The sequence below is a fragment of the Gigantopelta aegis genome, chromosome 6, assembly GCF_016097555.1.
Source record: "Gigantopelta aegis isolate Gae_Host chromosome 6, Gae_host_genome, whole genome shotgun sequence".
Lineage (NCBI taxonomy): Eukaryota > Metazoa > Mollusca > Gastropoda > Neomphalida > Peltospiridae > Gigantopelta > Gigantopelta aegis.
In genome coordinates, this window is record NC_054704.1 from 65,702,589 (window position 1) to 65,721,026 (window position 18,438).

At 40.7% G+C, this 18,438-nt stretch overlaps 1 protein-coding gene across 1 annotated transcript in view; it reads right to left on the reverse strand.

Annotated features, from left to right (window-relative positions):
• Positions 1 to 18,438, reverse strand: part of LOC121374685 (CD109 antigen-like) — a 53,875-nt gene that overhangs the window by 33,636 nt on the left and 1,801 nt on the right. The window contains 11 exon segments of the mRNA XM_041501788.1: positions 2,360 to 2,697; positions 3,914 to 4,151; positions 9,906 to 9,951; positions 10,245 to 10,382; positions 12,245 to 12,394; positions 12,807 to 12,998; positions 13,584 to 13,646; positions 13,881 to 13,979; positions 15,707 to 15,970; positions 17,887 to 18,063; positions 18,065 to 18,112. Of these exon segments, the coding sequence (XP_041357722.1) occupies positions 2,360 to 2,697; positions 3,914 to 4,151; positions 9,906 to 9,951; positions 10,245 to 10,382; positions 12,245 to 12,394; positions 12,807 to 12,998; positions 13,584 to 13,646; positions 13,881 to 13,979; positions 15,707 to 15,970; positions 17,887 to 18,063; positions 18,065 to 18,112 (1,753 nt within the window).

An 18,438-nucleotide genomic window follows, 5' to 3' on the forward strand; every position in this document is an offset into this window, starting at 1 on the left:
ACAGGGCTACATTGACCAGATCCTCCGGCCACACATCGTTCCAGTTATGGCCAACGCCAACGCAGTGTTCCAACATGACAACGCCAGGCCTCACACAGCACGTCTCACAACGGCTTTCCTACAGAACAAAACATTAATGTCCTTCCTTGGCCATCGATATCACCGGATTTGAACCCAATTGAGCATCTATGGGACGAACCGACGCCTCCGACAGCGACAACCACAGCCCCAGACCCTGCCCGAGCTGGCAGCAGCCTTGCAGGCCGAGTGGGCCACCATCCCCCGGGACGTCATCCGTACTCTGGTTGCTTCAATGGGCAGGCGGTGCCAGGCAGTTGTCAACACACGCGGAACACCCGGTATTGACTCCAGATGACCTTGACCTAGGTGGTGTGTCCTATCACTTACTCACAATGGACTAGAGTGAATTGTGAACAATCCTGCAACATTTGGTAATTATCGGACTCACCATTCAATAATTAAATCAATTCTCCAAATGTTACGACAATGTGGTTTTGCGTTTCTTCTTTTGAAGAGTATACATTAAACACCGATGACTGTTCTGATAAAATTGTTTTTCTCACTCTGCACTCCTCATGGAGTGGGCCACTTGCTATGAGTAACCTGTCAACAGTGCCTTATCCAATCTCAACAGTGTGCCTGGCCATACTGCCGGTAGTGTCTTAACCGATTTCAACAGTGTGAATGGCCTTACTAATGGTAGTGTCTTAACCGATTTCAACAGTGTGAATGGTCTTACTAATGGTAGTGCCTTAACCGATTTCAACAGTGTGTCTAACCATACGACCAACATTGCCTCGACCGATCTCAACAGTGTGTTTACCAGACTACTGACGGTGGCTTAACTGATCTCAACAGTAGACCTTGACACACTACCGACAGTGCCATTAACCTATCTCAACAGTAGACCTGAACACACTACTGACAGTGCCTTGACCTATCTGAACAGTAGACCTGAACACACTACCGACAGTGCCTTGACCTATCTCAACAGTGTACCTGAACACACTACCGACAGTGCCTTTAACCTATCTCAACAGTAGACCTGAACACAATACTGACAGTGCCTTGACCTATCTGAACAGTAGACCTGAACACACTACTGACAGTGCCTTGACCTATCTCAACAGTGTACCTGAACACACTACCGACAGTGCCTTTAACCTATCTCAACAGTAGACCTGAACACAATACTGACAGTGCCTTGACCTATCTCAACAGTAGACCTGAACACACTACTGACAGTGCCTTGACCTATCTCAGTGTACCTTAACACACTACCGACAGTGCCATTAACCTATCTCAACAGTAGACCTGACACATACTACCAGTAGTTGACCTATCTGAACAGTATCCTGAACACACTACCGACAGTGCCTTGACCTATCTCAACAGTGTACCTGAACACACTACCGACAGTGCCTTTAACCTATCTCAACAGTAGACCTGAACACAATACTCACAGTGCCTTGACCTATCTGAACAGTAGACCTGAACACACTACCGACAGTGCCTTGACCTATCTCAACAGTGTACCTGAACACACTACCGACAGTGCCTTTAACCTATCTCAACAGTAGACCTGAACACAATACTGACAGTGCCTTGACCTATCTGAACAGTAGACCTGAACACACTACCAACAGTGCCTTGACCTGTCTCAACAGTCGACCTGAACACACTACTGACAGTGCCTTGACCTATCTGAACAGTGCCTTACTGACAGTGCCTTGACCTATCTGAACAGTAGACCTGGACACACTACTGACAGTGCCTTGACCTATCTGAACAGTAGACCTGAACACACTACTGACAGTGCCTTGACCTATCTGAACAGTAGACCTGTACACACTACCGACAGTGCCTTTAAGCTATCTCAACAGTAGACCTGAACACAATACTGACAGTGCCTTGACCTATCTGAACAGTAGACCTGAACACACTACCAACAGTGCCTTGACCTATCTCAACAGTGTACCTGAACACACTACCGACAGTGCCTTGACTTATCTCAACAGTCGACCTGAACACACTACCGACAGTGCCTTGACCTATCTCAACAGTGTACCTGAACACACTACCGACAGTGCTTTGACCTATCTCAACAGTGTACCTGAACACACTACCGACAGTGCCTTGACCTATCTCAACAGTGTACCTGAACACACTACCGACAGTGCCTTGACCTATCTCAACAGTCGACCTGAACACACTACCGACAGTGCCTTGACCTATCTCAACAGTCGACCTGAACACACTACCGACAGTGCCTTGACCTATCTCAACAGTGTACCTGAACACACTACCGACAGTGCTTTGACCTATCTCAACAGTGTACCTGAACACACTACCGACAGTGCCTGACCTATCTCAACAGTGTACCTGAACACACTACCGACAGTGCCTTGACCTATCTCAACAGTCGACCTGAACACACTACCGACAGTGCCTTGACCTATCTCAACAGTATACCTGAACACACTACCGACAGTGCCTTGACCTATCTCAACAGTAGACCTGAACACACTACCAACAGTGCCTTGACCTATCTCAACAGTAGACCTTGACACACTAGACCTGAACACACTACCAACAGTGCCTTGACCTATCTCAACAGTAGAACTGAACACACTACCGAGAGTGCCTTGACCTATCTCAACAGTGTATATGACAATGCTACTGGCAGGGCATTAACTAATTTCAACAGTAGGCCTGACCATTCTACCAGCAATGCCTTAACTGATCTCAACAGTAGGCCTGACAATACTACCAGTAGTGCCGTAAGCGATCTCAACAGCACACCTGACAATGCTACCAGCAGTGCCTTAAGCGATCTCAACAGCACACCTGGCAATGCTACCAGCAGTGCCTTCAGCGATCTCAACAGTACGCCTGACCGTGCTGCCAGCACAACATATCATAGGTGGATGATAGCACCACGGTGTGTCTGGAGCCACTCATAGAATCATGCAACAAGAAGCCAGGTTTTGGTCCTGTGGAATATGGCATATACAATGGTAACAACAGCTGCGACAAAACCATTAAATGCCTAATGTTTTGCACAAGCACCAATCACAGATAGAGATACATGGGATAGGTCATAGTGCTAAATGGCAAATAAGGATTGTCAAAGCAGTAAGAAAGACATAGGCGCCATTATATAGGGCCAGTTGTAAAAATAGGTTTTCAAGTCTATATCATACGTAACACAGTGACAGAGACATTACCACTCTAAGAAAGCGTATTATATTATCTACGCAAAATATGAACATTTGATGACAATTATTGACAAAAGTACCCACATATTGTGTATATGGGATCACATAATTTTATTTTATTCACTCTTCAATGATGGTACTATTGAAGCATTATAGACAGGACATTATCCAGACATTTGCAATAGGTATTATCAAGACTTGAAATGTACGCCTTGTTATGGGTGTAGAATGTAGACATGGTCATGGTGCATTATTCAAATATTATATGATAGAACATCTAAACGTACTGCTCATATGATAAGTAGGACATTCCGAAGTAGCTGAGAATAACGTATGTTGATCTAAATATCTAGTAGCTACACGATTCTTTAAGAATGAAACCAATATTGGATGGAGAGCCAGTCAAGGAAGCACAACAAAAAAGACACTAAAGGTTGGTCTAATCATCTTTGATTTTCCGATCAGATTTCATCGCTGAAGAGTGTCATAGTTGTATCAGTTCGTCATTCCAATATACTGTTGTTGGTATTGTACAATATGTTAGTTTTCCCAACACACTGTCGCTTGCCTTGTTTTAGTTAGTGTATTGGTCTAATACACAGCAGTTTGCTTTCCCGTGCATGTTAGTCCATACTTTCAATGCAGAACATGCTAAAGCCAGGATACAGGCTTACTTTACTGTCGTATTGAACCACATCCACTGTTCTGGAAAGTTTTTCCTCACTCTGCTGACCTCAACAAGCGGGTCACTGGCTGTGGGTAAACTCACGGCTGGCGCCAGGCCGTTGGGAGCTAATGCCGGTCTAGCCATTTCCATCATTGGGCCTGCAGCATCAGCCACCATAACCTGGTCATCAAAACCGATGCCACCACCACCTCGCTCGAACCAACACCATGGACAAGGGTCTGGTCCTGTTTAACATTGTACATATTAACAATAATGATAACAGGTTTAACAAAAAGGGGGAAAAGACAAATACTCGTACAAGAAAATGAAAAGAAATTCTAAACTGTAAATGTATACATATGGAATACATTAAATACTGGTGGCTGTTCTGATAAGATTGTTTTTCTCAATCAGTGAGGGAGCCACTTGCTTTGAGGAACCTTTCAGCAGTGCCGTATCCAATCTCAAATGAGGGCCTGACAATGCTACCAGCACAAAATATTTTAAGCGACTGATTACAATGGACGCCACCACCCATCGCACCATGACATAAGGAGCTGGTTTTGGTCTTGTATAATATGGTATATACAATGGTAACAACGGCATCGACAAACCCATAGAACCATGAAATTATAAGGAGATGGTTTTGATCCTGTATAATATGGTATAAACAATGGTAACAACGACAGCGACAAAACCATCTTCAGCAAAGCAGCAGCATCTTGATCTGTTCTCACTAAAACAGCCTGTCACGGGGATAACAAATGGTCGACGGTGGTCAGGAACACGTCAGCTGATTGAATGAGTATCTGTCCTAATTCCTATGTTAATGGATGGCTAGTGTTTTGCAAAAGCACCAATCACCAATCGCGGATGGAGATACATGAGATAGGCCATGGTGCTAATGGCAAATATATCTGAAATATGGAGTGTCAAAGCAGTAGGAAAACATTGGGTGCCATTATATGGGGCCAGTAGTGGAAAATATATTCAAAATTTATGGCACACGAAATACGGAAACATATCTACGCAAGATATGAAAATGTGACGTCAATTATTTGCAAAAGCACCCACATGTAATGCACATAGGATAACATAATTTCATTTTGTTCACACTCTTGAAGGATGTGCTATTAAGACATTATGGACAGGGTATTTTCCAGACATTTGCAGTACATAGTATCAAGACTTTAAATGTACGCCTTGTTACGGGTGTAGCACGTAGACATGGTCATGATGCATTATTCAAACCTTATAAGATAGAACGTCTTCACGTACTGATCATGTGATAACTAGGACAGTCAGAGGTAGCTAAGAAGAACGTGTATTGATCTAAATACTTAGTAGCTAAAATAATGAAAACAGGGATGAGTGGAGAACCGGGCAAGGAACTCACACAAGAATGACACTAAACGTTGATCTTACCACCTCAGATTATCTGATGAGATTTCGTCACTGAAGGATGTCATAATCGTCATGTTAGCGGCACACGTAAATATAACACGAAGGACAAATCTGTTATCACGGAGAACCGGACAAGTAACCCGCCAGCAAAAAAGAAGAAAGACACCATCTATACAGTGGAAAGTCAAAGAGATGATTTGACAAAGTCATGACTGCTTCCAATAATCACACTGCCATGTGTGGGTTATAGAAGGACTGCCACTCACGTAGAATAAATAGCCTCTGTAAATGAATAGTAAGGATCTGCTTTGCTATTTTCATTATGCCCCATGGACAGTTCGCTAATCCATGCTAGTTGATTGCCCAAAGCCAACACGATTCCCCCGGTGTATTGTAGTTCTTTGTCTTAACATCAGTCGTGCTTTGCCTTCTGTACAGACAACAAAATCTCGATTAGTCGGTAAAATGCTTACCCGAGTCGACCCATCCTTTGATTGGGTAAACTGTCCCGTTCCAACCAGTGCCCCACGATTGGTAAATAACCTGAGAGGCAAACTGCATATAAAAGATATATTTTTGCTAATGAAAAAAACAACAATGTAGCAGCTTTCCTCTGCAGACTACGTGTCAAAATCACCAAATATTATATATCCGATAGGCGATGAATAATAAATCAATGTGCTCTAGTGGTGTCGTTAAACAAAACAAAAAAACATTTTTGTTTGCCTTCTGTTGTTGAGTTTGTTGTTCTAAACAACGTGTTAGTTCGTTGTTTCAAGAAATAGTATATTTTAATTGCGGCGTTATCTTACTCTGCAGTTGTATTGAACCACATCCACTGTTCTGGAAAGATTTTCCTCACTCTGCCGACGTCAACAAGCGGGCCACTGGCTGTGTGTAAACTACCAGCAAGTGCCAGTTTTAGCTGTGGGCCTGGCTGTGCCGCCAGCACCAATGGGTCACCCAAACCGTCCATTGGGCGAGCACGTAGACGGAACCAACCACGACGACGGCAGAATCGACAAGGAACTGGCTTTGGCTCTATTCAATATGGTATATTAGTCTTACAATACAAAAACAACGACGGACGACAACAGCAGCAGCAACAACAACAGCAACAATAACAATTTAACATCAAACTTTCAGATATAAAACAGCAATAACCTACTTAGCCATTCTTGTCTGTCGTTTCTTCTAAACCTGATCCCAGTGCAAATTAAAGTTTTGAAAGTTAATCAGATACCACTACGGCTATACTGAATTCAGTACCAGAATACATGGGCTGACTATTTGTGACTTAGATACTGGGTTCGTATCCCAGTACCGACACCTACCCAAAGCGAATTAACAACTATGTGGTTAGGTGTAAAGCCACCACATCGACTTCTCTCTCACCTTCTACTAACAAACTAATCATTGATCCACTGTCCTGGATACACAGCCGAGATAGCTGAGGTGTGTGTGTGTGCCCAGGACAGCGTGCCTGAACCTTAACTGGACATAAGCAAGAGACGTATAAATGAATGCATGAACGAATGAATGAATGTGCTCTCATCTCTATTCCCTCATAAATGACATTTGTGACTAAAATCGTTTTATGTGGAAGTGAATAAGAACTACGATAGGTGTTCTGAAAGGCATCCTTGTATTATGAACTAAACGAGACTAGGAATGTATTTTTCATGTATAGCCTTTGTGAAAGAATAGCTGCAGTTTAAAATGTGCTGAGGTGTCGTTAAACAAACATGCCTTTCCTTTGTTTTCAAGGTGTCGATTGTGATGGACAAGGCCGAGGATCGAGGCTTTCTTTGTTATTTTCATTATACCTCAAGTGCAGTTCGCTAATGCATGTTACTTTATTGTCCAAACCTATCACCTTTTCCCTCGAGCATGTTAATTCTAGGGAAGGGAAGGGAACGCCCACCATGGACTCGGGTTCTGACTTCGACAGCCATCAGTTCCATGGCGGGAAGGGGGAAGGGATTTGGGAGGAGGTAGTATAGTGGGGGCAGTTAGTTCTATGTCTCAACACACCGTCGTTTTGCTTTCTATACGTTAGTTTGTAGTTCTAAAGATCGTGTTAGTTTACTGTTCCAGTATACACCATGCTCTAATCAAGATACGGGCTTACTCTGTAGTTACGTTAAACCACATCCATTGTTCTGGAAAGACCTTCCTCACTCTGCCGACCTCAACAAGCGGGGCACTAGCTCTGGGTAAACTACCAATTGGCCCAGGAAGACTTTTGCTAAATGACATCTTAGACATTCTCAACAATGCGCCTGGTCGTGCTGCTATTGGGCGAAAACGTTGACGTCGAAACCAACCACGTCGACGACAGAATCGACAAGGAACTGGCGTTGGCTCTGTTTAATATGGTACATTAGTCTCACAATACAAAAAACAACGACGATGACAACAGCAGCAGCAACAGTAACATTAACATACCGTAATATACAAAACCAACAGCAACCTACTTAGCCACTCTGTCTGACGTTTCTAATAAACCCAATCCCAGTGTAAATTAAGGTGTTGAAAATGGTTGGTGTGTGGTTCAACTTGAACCTGTTATGAAAAGAGAGATGTCGACTAGGAGGTGATATTATATGGCAAACATTCTTGAAATGAGGGACTGTCAGAGGAACATTGGATAACTAAACTCAAATGATAGAGGAAGGAAGGAAGGAAAATCTTTTATTTAACGACGCGCTCAACACATTTTATTTACGGTTACATGGCTTCAGACATATGGTTAAGGACCACACAGATATTGAGAGGAAACCCGCTGTCGCCACTTCATGGGCTACTCTTTTCGTTTAGCAGTAAGGGATCTTTTATATGCACCATCCCACAGACAGGATAGTACATACCACGGCCTTTGTTATACCAGTTGTGGAGCACTGGCTGGAACGAGAAATAGCCCAATGGATCCACCGACAGGGATCGAACCTAGACCGACCGCGCATCGAGCGAACACTTTACCACTGGGCTACGTCCCGCCCCCATAAATGATAGAGAGATGGTGCAATAGTATACAGTGATTATCAAGTAAGGGCTTTCAGGTTGGTCCTGTCAAATACCATCGATTCTCTGCAGCAACCTTTCGACATACACGTTTTTTTTTTTTTTTCTTTTACCAAGCCTGAAACTTGAAATCATATATTCTATTATTTGACGACAATTACTTGAATGTAACCTATATAGAAGTTTAGAGATGCCACGTCCTGTGGTAGTTTATTTCGATATGTGATACCGGCAGCTTGAATCGACCAACAAAACCCAGAATACTTTGTTAGAAATGTTCGAACAAGACATTGGAGATATATCTACACATTATATAGAAGCCTTGATGGTCATCGTTCAGTTTTAATGACGCGAAAGAAGTCAAGCCTTACTTACAAACACCTCAGAGTTCATTATCTCCAGTTCAGCGATTCTTAAGAGTAATGTTCCATCCAGTCGGATGCCAACATGGCTATAATGAATTCTTAAACAGGAAATTCGCACAAGATCCAGTGAACACGGCCTAACTAGTTGTGAAGAACACGACAAAGGTAAACTTGTGCGACGTATAACAAGACTTGACACGATGCGTTAAATTGTCATCATCTGAGATAAAAATCAATAGAGTAGTCTTTGGAGTCCATATCAAAACACAATGGCATTGTCATATTTGTGAATTATACATTAGAGTTGGCTAATACAAAATACATCTAGATGGAAAATATCCTCTTTTTTGTATAATAAGAAAGTATTTTTAGCACCTGAACATAGTTAATCATCACCTGATAGCTGTCAAACGTAATGATAACTGAAAACCTTTTCTAGGGTATCACAGAAATCAGTAGCTAATAACTATGGCACATAATAGTAACTGAAAACATGTTCTGAAATATTAGAAATATTAGTTGTCAAACTAAATGGTCATTGGAAACATATTCTGGAGTATTAGAAAAAAAAAAAAAAAACCCAAAAAAAAAACAAAACACAATAGCTAATATCTGTGAAACATAATTTTGTTCACCAGCCTCTTGTGTGTAGTGGATAAGCGATTTCACGTAAGATTGGTAGGTACTTGGTTGAAATCCCGGTATCGACTCAGTTATGGTGAGTTTTAACGGCTCAAAGAGGAGACGTAGGCCACTAGATCGACAGGTAGCTATCAAACACAATGCTACCTGGAGAATAAATGGAGTATTACAATGACCTCATTGGTTACTCCTTCCAATTATTAACTACAAGGTATATTACATATGCATGCCTTTTTCCAAATACTAGGATATTTGATATACCAGTCGTGGGATACTGGTTTAAAAACAAAAATCCAAATTGGCCCATTGAGGGGATCGACCCTGCGAACCAATTTAGCCTGACTCTCTCTCTCTCTCTCTCTCTCTCTCTCTCTCTCTCTCTCTCTCTCTCTCTCTCTCTCTCTCTCTCTCTCTCTCTCTCTCTCTCTCTCTCTCTCTCTCTCTCTCTCTCTCTCTCTCTCTCTCTCTCTCTCTCTCTCTCTCTCTCTCTCTCTCTCACACACACACACACAATCTGTAGTAAATGACAAATGTCTACAGTGTAGACATGACAGAGATACGTACGGTAACGATATACTGTAGCATCAGTCATAACGAGGACACCAGCATTCTAAAATAAATAAATTAAATTAATAAATAAACTAATTAATTAAAATATAAACGGTTTTCAAAATACCGTATGTCATACATCTATACAGAGGTTAGTGTTGGTGGTGCTGCTTCTATGAGTAACAACACAGAATCATACATAATAAAAAAATAAAAATAATAACAACAACATAAATATAACAATAACATACAGAATCACAACACGATGATGACAATAATTATCGTAATGATGACGTTGATAATAATGATGATGCTAATACTAACAAACTACAATAACAGTAACAACAACAATACCCTTAAGACTTGAGTGGCGTCGCTTCCTCCATAGTAGACTGGATAGCACCCTGGCCATATGGCCATCCGTTTACCCCTCAGATGTGGTATATATCCGTTGCTTTTAATTGAATCGTAATCTTGGAGTTCATTCAGAACCTGAACATATCAAATACAATGAACACTGTAGTGACATCCTAAAATACAAATAATTAGATAAATTTAAAGAAAATGGAAATATCAAATTAAAAATTACTATTAAATTGCATATATTCCCCCACCCCCTGGAATACCATGTTAAAAGTAACTGTTCCAATCAATGAAAAGAGGGATGACATAGGAATGGGTGTTTTTCAGATAGAAGTAATATAGCTTTAATATATTTGTAGATTGACTTTGTATTATTAGAGAATACTACCTGAGTGGTTGTTAGATCTATACCATTTGTCTTACAACGAGTTGTTCTATTTCTTACATATCCTGAACAAAAAAGTTTAAAAATAAATTTAAATGCTTTTTCCAACGAAAACGTATTTACGGCCCTTGCGCTTGCGCTTATACTTGTTAACTAGTAGTTAACTTGAGAATCACAGACAAGTCAATTTCAAGTTATTTTGTACCTCACGGAAAGAAAGAAAGAAATGCCTTATTTAACGACGCACTCAACACATTTTATTTACGGTTATATGGCGTCAGGCATATGGTTAAGGACCACACATATTTTGACAGGAAACCCGCTGTCGCCACTTCATGGGCTACTCTTTCCGATTAGCAGCAAGGGATCTTTTATTTGCGCTTCCCACAGGCAGGATAGCACAAACCATGGCCTTTGTTAAACCAGTTATGGATCACTGGTCGGTTCAAGTGGTTTACATTTACCCATTGAGCCTTGCGGAGCACTCACTAAGGCCTTGGAGTCGGTATCTGGATTAAAAATTCCATGCCTCGACTGGGATACGAACCCAGTACCTACCAGCCTGTAGACCGATAGCCTAACCACGACGCCACCGCGGCCGGTTGCACGTCACGGAGTGATCAATTCGACCGTTCCTTTATTCATTGGATGGTATGGCATTGGTGACCTGGTCATCACCTAGGAGCAGCCAATCGTATGTGTTAAAAAGCATGTGTTACCAAAAATAATGAATGGTGTTCTCACCAACAGATGTGTAAGAAAATTGTTTCGTTACACACCCGTTGGTGAGAACATCATGTGCTATTTATGATTACACATACTTGTTAACACACGTACGTGTGTAAACAATGTCAAGACATACGACTGGCTGCTCCTAGCTGATGACCAGGCCACCAAAGCCATGCGTCCAATAACAAACTAGCGTGATGGAAATCGATTACCCTGTTACGTATAGTTAACCTGACAATCATGTGTCTGTGACGTGTAAGTCTGCTACAAGTGTAACGGCTGTAAATAACTTTTAGTCGAAATTTTCTTTAAAACCTGGTTTTTGAGGATATGTAAGAAATAGAATAATACATTCGTGTCCGTTAGATACCATTTATCTCACAACTTGTTGTTTAAAAACGTATCCAACTCGCTTTCGCTCGTTAGGAAATGGAAGGAAATGGTTTATTTAACGACGAACTCAACACATTTTATTTACGGTTATATGGCGTCGGACATATGGTTAAGGACCACACAAATATTGAGGGAGGAAACCCGCTGCCTCAACGCAATGGGCCACTTTTTCCGATTAGCAGCAAGATATCTTTTGTATGCACCATCCCCTAGACAGGATAGCACATACCATGGCCTTTGATATACCAGTCGTGGTGCATAGGCTGGAGCAAGAAATAGCCCAATGGGCCCACTGACGGGGATCGCTTCGAAACCGACCGCGCATTAAGCGAACGCTTTACCACTGGGCTACGTCTCGCCCTCGCTCGTTGGATACATTTAAAAACACCTCGTTGTGAGATAAATGGTATCTAACGGCCACTCATGTATTATTCTCTATATATACATGTATTTCCTCCAAATATTTATGATAAAAGACTCTCACCTTGGCCTGTGTGACGTCATTGCCCGACTTGAGAAGGAGCACACTTTGGTCCACAGCTAGCAGATGTACAAGAGAGCCAGCCTCTGCGTTAACCAGCACACTGACACTGTCACCAGGTCGAGCCTCGGCCTTGTTCATCACGATCGACACCTTACAAACAAAGGAAAGGAGTGTTTGTTTAACGACACCTCAGCACATTTTAAACTGCAGCTATTTACGGTAGTTTCTAACGTATCGTAAGCCTAATCCAGTTTTAGAGTTTCTGAGAAAAATTGGATTTTTTTATCCAAACATAAATGAATTCTTTATAGATTATTGTAACGATATTGTCAAGAACAGATTTTATTTTATTTGTTCTTATTCAAATAATCTTTAAAGAATTCATTTGCTTGTATATAATTATAAAAACAAAATTCTCCATTTTTCTCAAAAGCTCTAAAAAGAGAAAGTGGTATTCTACAGCAAGAAAATAATATGATAATAGAAATATAATGAAGATTGCAGCTTTAATTTAAACTATATTTACAGTGCATATTTCATAATTACACCTTTCTGTTCTTACTTTGTTCTCAAAAGCGCCGTCCAGATCAAAACTGATGCTATCAACGACGACTTCCCCGTCTGCTCTGACGTAGTACACAACGATCCGGGCATTGGGCGCCATCTTGGATGTAGCGGTGATAGTAAAGATGGTAATTTTACTCGAGTACGGCTGAATTCGGCCCGTCTCAACAATCGACCCTCGAGATAATATCTAAAAATGTAATAGAATATTCAAATATTATTGCCCAGCACAAACAGTATTGAAGCACATGGAATGTTCGTCATAATACACGGTACTAAATATATATCTAGAGCTGATTGTATAACTAAAATATTATAAAAAATATTCAGATTTACACAGGCAATACAAAAGTCAAATAGTGTATTACAGAATTTAACACTTTGTGAGGTTCATAAATGGCAATTCTAACCCAAGGGGTAAAATTGTTTTATGAGAGTAGAAGTCTGCTGATGCCCTTATAAAAAAATTCTCCCGAAGATTAAAATTGTTTTATATAGGCTGAACAAATCAATAACTTGTGCTTAGTCTTGCTTCCAATAGTAAACTATCTAATTTGTTGAAATATTAAAGAAAAAAAGTCATAGAAAATAAATTAACAAATGTTGAATACAGTTTACAAGAAAATCATCAACATCATGCCATCGAGTGCATCGATTGTGCTTAGCTGATTTCACCGCGCATATTTAGAAGTGACATAAACCCCAATGAGAGACACGTGTCTGTATCCATACAAAAGCTACTTGAGTCCGGTGGTCAATAATAAAATAACCATACCTGATAGGCTAGGTTTGTGAGAGGCTGAGTAGCTTTTACAAAGAATGGCATGACATCACCAGCCTGTAAAACAAAACAGAAACTAATAACAGTTAGTTAATTATTTAGCCATAACGTGTATCTATATTTCTTATGGAATAATGTAATAGTATATTATAGATTATACAAACATCCTACTACATATAAAGACATTATTTAACTGATTGATATAAATTGCATTTAGTCAAAACCTTAACCAAAAGCAGATGATTTTTTAAAATTCCATATGCACTTTATACAGACATAACGTGTACATACCGACATTCTAGAAGTGAGGATTGAGACCTGGAGGTAGCTGTTGCTGGGCGAGTGACTCTTTGACAGACGCTTGGAGGAAGAGGACGTTTTGTAGGTTGCCTGAGGAGAAATAACACTACACAGTACTGAACACCTGTGGGGAGCGGATACCGAAAGAAAACATAGTAGTGAACACCTTCTAGGAGCGGATACTAGAGGAAGACACAGTAGTGAACACCTTCTAGGAGCGGATACTAGAGGAAGACACAGTAGTGAACACCTTCTAGGAGCGGATACTAGAGGAAGACACACAGCAGTGAACACCTTCTAGGAGCGGATACTAGAGGACGACGTCTAGGTTGGCTGAGGAGAAATAACATACACAGTAGTGAACACCTAGGAGGGGATACTAGAGGAAGACACAGTAGTGAACACCTTCTAGGAGCGGATACTAGAGGAAGTCAAAGTAGGTAACACCTTCTAGGAGCGGATACTAGAGGAGACACGGATACTACTAGAGGAAGTCACACAGTAGTGAACACCTTCTAGGAGCGGATACTAGAGGAAGACACAGTAGTGAACACCTTCTAGGAGCGGATACTAGAGGAAGTCAAAGTAGGTAACACCTTCTAGGAGCGGATACTAGAGGAAGTCACAGTAGTGAACACCTTCTAGGAGCGGATACTAGAGGAAGTCAAAGTAGGTAACACCTTCTAGGAGCGGATACTAGAGGAAGTCAAAGTAGGTAACACCTTCTAGGAGCGGATACTAGAGGAAGACACAGTAGTGAACAACTTCTAGGAGCGGATACTAGAGGAAGTCAAAGTAGGTAACACCTTCTAGGAGCGGATACTAGAGGAAGTCAAAGTAGGTAACACCTTCTAGGAGCGGATACTAGAGGAAGACACAGTAGTGAACACCTAGGAGCGAGGAAGATACTAGAGGAAGACACAGTAGTGAACACCTTCTAGGAGCGGATACTAGAGGAAGACACAGTAGTGAACACCTTCTAGGAGCGGATACTAGAGGAAGTCAAAGTAGGTAACACCTTCTAGGAGCGGATACTAGAGGAAGACACAGTAGTGAACACCTTCTAGGAGCGGATACTAGAGGAAGTCAAAGTAGGTAACACCTTCTAGGAGCGGATGAACAACTTCTAGGAGCTAGAGGAAGACTAGAGGAAGTCAAAGTAGTAGTAACACCTTCTAGGAGCGGATACTAGAGGAAGACAAAGTAGTGAACACCTTCTAGGAGCGGATACTAGAGGAAGACACAGTAGTGAACACCTTCTAGGAGCGGATACTAGAGGAAGTCAAAGTAGGTAACACCTTCTAGGAGCGGATACTAGAGGAAGTCAAAGTAGGTAACACCTTCTAGGAGCGGATACTAGAGGAAGACACAGTAGTGAACACCTTCTAGGAGCGGATATTAGAGGGAGACTTCTAGGAGAAATAACATACACAGTAGTGAACACCTGCTGGGGCGAATACTAGAGGAGTAAGCGTGAAATGGAGTTCACGTGTGGATGACTATAAAACATTTCGCTGTTCTTTAGAAACCTCTGAAGTCAAATTTATTTAATTGTGTGTGTGTGAGAGAGAGAGAGAGAGAGAGAGAGAGAGAGAGAGAGAGAGAGAGAGAGAGAGAGAGAGAGAGAGAGAGAGAGAGAGAGAGAGAGAGAGAGAGAGAGATATATATACCACACAGACTACTAAACACGAACCGAGACATATTTTATAAGCACTTTCTTGTAGACAAAGACAGCACATATCACGACCTTTAGTCATGAGACAACCTTCCACTGAGCTATAACCCGTCCCAGATCCTGTGTTTACAAACACACTCACCCTCATATAGATTGATATTGCTTCTTTTGGAATCTCATATTCAGCAACAACGATTCCATTGTTGGGTACAGTCAACTCCATGGTAGGGAGGTAGTACGAGTGAGTTGGGTTAGGTCGTGGCCATGGTCGCCATCTCTTAAAGCTCACTGGACTGGTACTGGGTTCTTTCTCTAGAGGAACTATTTTCTTCGTTATTCGGATCTTCAGCTGCAGCTTATCGGTGCTGGAGGGAACTGGTCGACCATCCGGCTGAGATACTTTTATCTGTAATGAATGAACGAACGAATGAATGAATGAACGAATGAATGGATGAATGAATGAATGGAATTGATCCTGCAAATATATATAGTGGCAAGATATGATGAGTAGATAAATTTCTATATTTTCGGCAACTGACCAAAAATATAGCTTTTCAGGCCGGTGTCGCGAAATATGTCCCCCCCCCCCCCCCCCCCCCCCCCCCCCCCCCCCCCTAGAAAATCGCCGACCGGCGATTCTATTTCGAAATAAAACCACCGGCCGGTGGATTTATTTCTCGCCCACCCCCTCCAAATATATTGGCCCCTATATAATGTGTTACAGAACTACATGTACTTTTATACTAGATATGATCAGTAAAGGAATATTGTATTGCTCAAAGTTGGTTTTTGTTTTACTTCCAGTTGATAGTTTTGATTCTTAAAAAACAAATTGAAGACAATTTGTTTTAAAATAAGAAATAAATTGTTATTATGAAAGAACTATTTTATTTTGGTGTTAAGATATTATAGGCAATAAGGCATTCGACACGCGAGGATCTGCAGCTCTGAATAAAGTTGTGAAATAAAAAGGTTCATGCCATTTATTTTTTTCCGTATTATTTTGAAGTGCAGGGTAAATTAAATAACCGGTTACTGTCTTATTACTCTGGCTTTAACCAGCTGAGTCCGAATAGCGAATGCCGCTCGGCAGTCTCGCGACATTCGCCATTCTAACCGCCGACAGTAACCAGTTATTCCCTACATCTATATGTATGTATGTATGTATGTATGTATGTATATATGTATGTATGTATGTATGTATGTATGTATGTATGTAAGTATGTATATATATATGTATGTATGTATGTATGTAATATATATATATCTCCATATATAGATATGATATATATATATATATATATATTGTATGTATGTATGTATTATGTTGTTATGTATGTATGTATGATATGTATGTATGTATGTATGTATGAATTGAATAATGTATGTATGTATTAAATAAGAATATCTATATTATTATGTAAGAACTAGGTTGACTATTACATACATAGATATTAACGCACTGTTAAATAAAGTTCTGGCCTCAAAAATTGTCCCATGCCGTTGCTGGGACTCAAACTGTGGCACCGATTCGGTTTTAACGACGTTCTGAGCTATCGAAGCTTCCATAAAACGGAAGTTTGGCTTTAACTCAACCATTGCATGGCCTACAATCTACGCTTCCCTGATCTATATGTATTAGTATGTATGTATGAGTAAAAGAATATGTATTCAATAAGGTAAATCACTCTCCACCATTATCCTGTACATTATTTATTTATTTTATATTTATGTTTGTATAATGCTGATAAGTTGTAAAAACTTAAAGTAATAAATACTTTGAATTTAATACTAGTTTCGAAAACACAAACACGTGTCATGGTTCAAACACTGGGTCTTAAAGTTAGATCATAAAAAACGGACTAAACATTGGATAATCTTTTTAATTAGTATCGTAGAAAATATAAATGTCTAAAAACACCCCTTTCCTCAGAAAACAACTTGCCAGCCAAAAACCCCCCCAAAAAACCCAAACCCCCCCCCCCCCAACAACCCCCCCCCACACACACACAAACAAAACAATAACAACGACCAAAAACCCTACCCCCAACAACACAAACAAACCCCAAACAACCCACCTAAAACAAACACAACAACAACAACAACAACAAAAAAACCCATGTGTACATCACCCAGTCATAACATAATAAATAAACACAGAAATATTGTGCTATTAAGAGTAATACAATTCACCAAAAATTCCAATAACATAGAATTTTGTACAAACGCCTCGTAGAACAAAGAAAGAAAACCAACCAACTGAAAGTATTTCGTATGAATACTTTAGCGGCTAAGATATTAAAAACAATAAATCAGACTCACGTAGACGGAATATTTGAGGCCAGGTTTGAACGTGTTGGGGTTAGACTTGAGAAATTCCACTTTCTCCGCCTTCGCGTAGAAGCGCACTGTACTGGTTCCGTTCTGAACGATTCCTGTCAGGTCTTCTGTGACGTTGGCCACGACGTCAAGGCTGCGGCCGTTGAGGTTGCTGTACAAGAGCTTTGATCTGAGTCATCGGCAGCAAGATCGTCTTATCTCCGTCGATCTGGTGTGGGGCATTAAAACAAAGAAAAAAATATATATTATATGTCTGAGAACATCTCAGCACATTTCAAACTACAGCTATTTGGTGTTAAAAATATGGTTATTTCGACACTTGTCAAAAATATTGTTATTTCGACGCTTGTCAGAACTATGGCTATTTCGACACTTGTCAAAACTATGGTTATTTCGACGCTTGTCAAAACTATGGTTATTTCGACACGTCAAAACTGTCGAACAAAAAATATAGTTATTTCAACACTTGTCAAAACTATGGTTATTTCGACACTTGTCAAAACTATGGTTATTTCGACACTTGTCAAAAATATG